The sequence below is a fragment of the Pinus tabuliformis genome, chromosome 6 (genome assembly GCF_031772625.1).
Source record: "Pinus tabuliformis cultivar Carrire ecotype Pingquan chromosome 6, CPIR1, whole genome shotgun sequence".
Classification (NCBI taxonomy): domain Eukaryota; kingdom Viridiplantae; phylum Streptophyta; class Pinopsida; order Pinales; family Pinaceae; genus Pinus; species Pinus tabuliformis.
The window spans coordinates 1,337,400,041-1,337,404,085 of record NC_142292.1 but is presented as its reverse complement, the minus strand read 5'-3'; the positions used below and the strand labels follow the sequence as shown (position 1 = coordinate 1,337,404,085).

General features: G+C 43.6%; 1 protein-coding gene across 1 annotated transcript; it reads right to left on the bottom strand.

The window, feature by feature from the left end:
* Positions 1 to 521: 521 nt before the first annotated feature.
* On the bottom strand, positions 522 to 3,806 carry LOC149263541 (uncharacterized). Its single transcript, XM_089388857.1, has 3 exons — positions 3,179 to 3,806; positions 1,361 to 2,986; positions 522 to 1,261 (listed from the first exon to the last, which is right to left on the bottom strand). The coding sequence occupies exons 1-3, from the start codon at positions 3,804 to 3,806 to the stop codon at positions 522 to 524; spliced, it is 2,994 nt and encodes a 997-aa protein (XP_089244983.1).
* Positions 3,807 to 4,045: the final 239 nt, after the last annotated feature.

Genomic DNA, 4,045 nt, shown 5'->3' with positions numbered 1-4,045 from the left:
TATCAAACCTAATACTAATATTATCAACCTTAAGAGGGTAAACCTTAATATTTTTTTTCCACAGAAAAAAGCCCTCCTTTTATTAAATTAATAAAAAGAGTTACATACAATATGTAAAAAAAAACGCCAAGTCTGAAGCCGCCAGCGAATGGCGAGACTCAGCTAGCAAGCGAACGCGGACAGGAAATCCGCCGCAGGAAAGAAAAAAACCTCCCAAAACGCTCAAAGCCTTTGAGCACAGCCATAAAGGCCCGCAGCTAAACAATGAAGAGCCGCCGAAAGGGGAAACAAAGTCCCAGGAACACCAGCGACAAAAGAAAAAGGATCACGCAGATCCACAACATCCACAAATGAGAATTTGAAGCCGCTGCGAGAATAAACAGAAACCACTGCCCGGGCATCCACACATAGGGAAAACAGCCCAAGAGAAACGGCAGGGTAGAAAGGATTTGAAATGGAGACATGGAACAAAAACAAAAACAAACATATATTTACAGAAACAGAGGAAGTAAGAGGAAAGCTTAGGCGAAGATGGGTTGTTCAACAGGTCGAACCAACCCATTATCCACCTCCAAGACAGCCCACGACCCCATCTCTCGGCCTACTCCTTCTTTAGAAAGACGGTCCGCTTCATGATTCCTTTCCCGGTATATATGACTAAGAGAAACCTCCATGAAACAGTTCCTGAGCCGAGAAACTTCTCTAAACAGAGGAAGCAGAGTAAGGTTGAAGCAGCGATGAGCCCCGTTGAACCATTGCACCACGTTCATGGAATCCCCAAAAAGCTGAACTTCTTGCACATTACGGAGAATAAGCCAGCTGAGGAGAAGATGAAGGGCTTTCAATTCGGCAAAATTATTTGAACCCTGTCCCAGACCTACTGAAGCTTTAACTATCTTCTCTTCTGAGAAATGAATGACCAAGCCAGCCCCACACCGCCCATTAATATCCGAAGCCCCATCAAAATAAGCCCACGGCATAGAGTGTCTGATGACTTCTTGACAAACAGCCCTGGAGGAAAACGGAGCTTGAGGGATAGGAATACTATCATAAATGGCCGCTCCCTCAGCAGCAAGTCTCCCAATAGGGAAAACAGAGTCCTTGAAAATAGCTTGATTTCTGGCCAGCCAAGTCCCCCAAGTAATGAGTAAGGGAATGGATCGTTCCCTTTCGTTTAAAGAAATGTTCCACCAACTCTGCCAGGCCTCTAAGAGCCCCTGCCCTTCCCATTTATGTGGAACATTTATTAAACTTAGCATAGCTGCTCAAAGACTAGAATTGAAAGGGAAAAAAAGAAATAAATGTTGCACAGGTTCGGCGCTGTCTTTACACAGAGGGCATCTAACAGGTCCAATCCTACCTCTTCTTTGAAGGAAATCCCACGTTGGAACTTTCTGGGTAAGGACACAGCAGAAGAACAGTTTCGTTTTAGCTGGTCCTTTTAACTTCCATAAAGGTTTGGCCCACCAGCCCGGATTTTCCATACCCTTTTGAGACATCTTCCATTTGTAACCTTCCTTTGGGGAATAAAAGCCATTCTGAGCAAAAACCCATTTTAACTCATCCGGAGAGTCAGAAAGCCGCACCGAAGAGTTAACAAGATCCCTTGTGTACCTGTCCCATTCCTCCAACTTGTCTTCAGTCAAATCTAAGTCTTGTCCATTAAGCCACCCTTGATTCCAGATGGAAGAGGCCGGGGGATCAGCGACCTGGTTTAAAGTGAGTAAACCTCTGCCTTTTAAAACTTCAACCAGACCTTGTGATATATTAAACCCCTCTAAACAGCCAATCCAAGGATCGTGACCCAAGCGGATCTGAGTTCCACCTCCTACATACCATGCCAACCCCTTCTCGATGATGTCAACGGAGGCGACCACTGCTTTCCAAACCACCGAAGAATTTTTAGCCGATTTTTGTGGCAGTCTGATCCAATCAAGCATTGTTAATGGATCTATATATTTCCTTTTAGTCACTGTAGTCCATAGATTTTCCGCTGTGATGATCCTCCAAGCCAACTTTGCTGCAAGGGATTGGGAGAAATCTGCAAGGTTTTTTATGCCCCAACCCCCCCACTCTTTAGGGCGAGTAATTTTGTCCCATGCGATCCACGGGGTAACTCTCTCAGACTTAGACCCCGCCCACAGAAAGCTGCTGCAAAGTTTCTCAATTGAGTTTATAATACCTTTGGGCACCCAAGTCAAACTCGCCCAATAGACTGGAATTGCCATTAAAACAGATTTTATTAAAACAAGCCTACCTGCCCGGGAGAGCCACTTGTGGCTCCAATGATTCAACTTCGATTCCAATTTTACAAGAATCCACTGCCAATCTTTTATCCTGTAATTGTCTGGTTTCAGATAGAACCCCAGATATTTGAAAGAGTCCTCCAGCGATTTAACTTCAAAATTCAGAACCAAGGCCACCCTACGCATCTCCTCTCTAGCCAGACCAGAACCGGTAATAGTGGATTTTCTCTCATTTATACAGAGGCCAGTCGCATTCAGAAATAGGTCCAAGATCCTCTTAAGCATCCTGCAATCCTCAAGGTTGCCATTGCTGAAGAGGATAATATCATCCACAAAGAGAAGGTGAGTGACCCAGCAATTTTGAGCCACTTCTATTCCTTTCAACAAACCTTGACTTTTCGCTTCATGGATCAAACGACTGATTCCATCTGCTGCCAGTAAAAATAGGAGGGGAGATAGAGGGCAGCCCTGCCGTAGGCCATGTTCAGGGCTGAAGAAACTAGAAGCCGCTCCATTAATCAGAACAGCTATGGAAGAAGATGAGACACAGCTCATAATCCATCTTACAAGTTCAAAACTAAAACCCAGATGAGTTAGCAAAAGCCTCAGGTACAACCAGCTGATTCTATCATAGGCCTTCGATAAATCTATTTTTACAACAACTCCTTTTTCTTTCCCAACTTTGAGACTGTGGAGCGTTTCTTGAGCAACTCCCACAGCTTCATGTATTTTCCTGCCATCTAAAAAACCAAACTGCTCCAGAGAAACATTTTTAGAAAGGAAGGGTTTTAGCCTGACAACAATAATTTTAGCAATTATTTTGTAAACGCAGGTGCACAAAGAAATGGGCCTAAAATCGGCAAAAGAACCTGGGAGATCAGACTTGGGAATGAGAGTTTAAAAAGTAGCATTAAAGGGTTGATAAATAGAACCTGAAAGCCTGGATTCTTCCACCACCTCCACTAGTTCATCACCTATGAATTCAAAAAAATGTTGGAAGAATTCAACAGTCCAGCCATCCGAGCCGGGACTTTTTTCTTTTTGCATGGTTTTGAGGATGCTTGCAACCTCCTCTTTAGAAATAGGTGCCATGATAAAATCATTGTCTTCCTCCTCTATGAACCGTGGAAAAATCTGGACAGCCCTTATAACTTCAGCAATTGTGGCTTCAGCTGGGGCTTTAAAAAGGTGTTTAAAATAGTTTACCCCTTCGGTAGCCAAATCTTCGAAAGAGAGTGCTAAGTCACCATTTGCTTTCTTCATTTCCCAAATTGTATTTGTGATTTTCCTCCCTTTGGCATAATTCTGGAAAAATTTTGAGTTTTCGTCCCCTGCCTGTAACCAGATCACTCTGCTTTTTAGACGCCAACTTTGCTCCCTGAGCTGCAAAATTCTCCTTCTTTCCATTTCCAACTCATGTATCCTCGATCGGGATGCGCCTGATCCGTAGCCCTGACTGTCTCGATCTTCGAGAAGATCGAGTTCTAAGGTCACTGCTTGCATTATTTCTTCCTCCTTTAGCTTCTTGTGAAGAGCCCAACTTTTTGAAGCGGCGTTCATCCTTAATAGGTTTTCCATAAATAGCTGACTTCAGTTTTCATTTTCATTTGCAACAAATTTCCTCCAAGTATTGTGAAATAGAGTGATGTAAGATTCATCCAAAAGCCATGAGGAATTAAACTTAAAGGGGATACCTGGCTTAGTAAAATCACCTTTCACCTCCAGAAGAACCGGGTAATGATCAGAGAGACCACCATCTCCAACCCAATGCCTGAACACTTGGAGTTTCTCCGCCAACT

Coding starts and splice junctions, on each gene's coding strand:
- LOC149263541 (XM_089388857.1), bottom strand. CDS start 3,806: ATGAACGCCGCTTCAAAAAGTTGGGCTCTTCACAAGAAGCTAAAGGAG. Junction 2,987..3,178: donor GGAAGAATCCAGGCTTTCAG/GTTCTATTTATC, acceptor TTGGTTTTTTAG/ATGGCAGGAAAATACATGAA. Junction 1,262..1,360: donor GGATTTCCTTCAAAGAAGAG/GTAGGATTGGAC, acceptor GTCTTTGAGCAG/CTATGCTAAGTTTAATAAAT.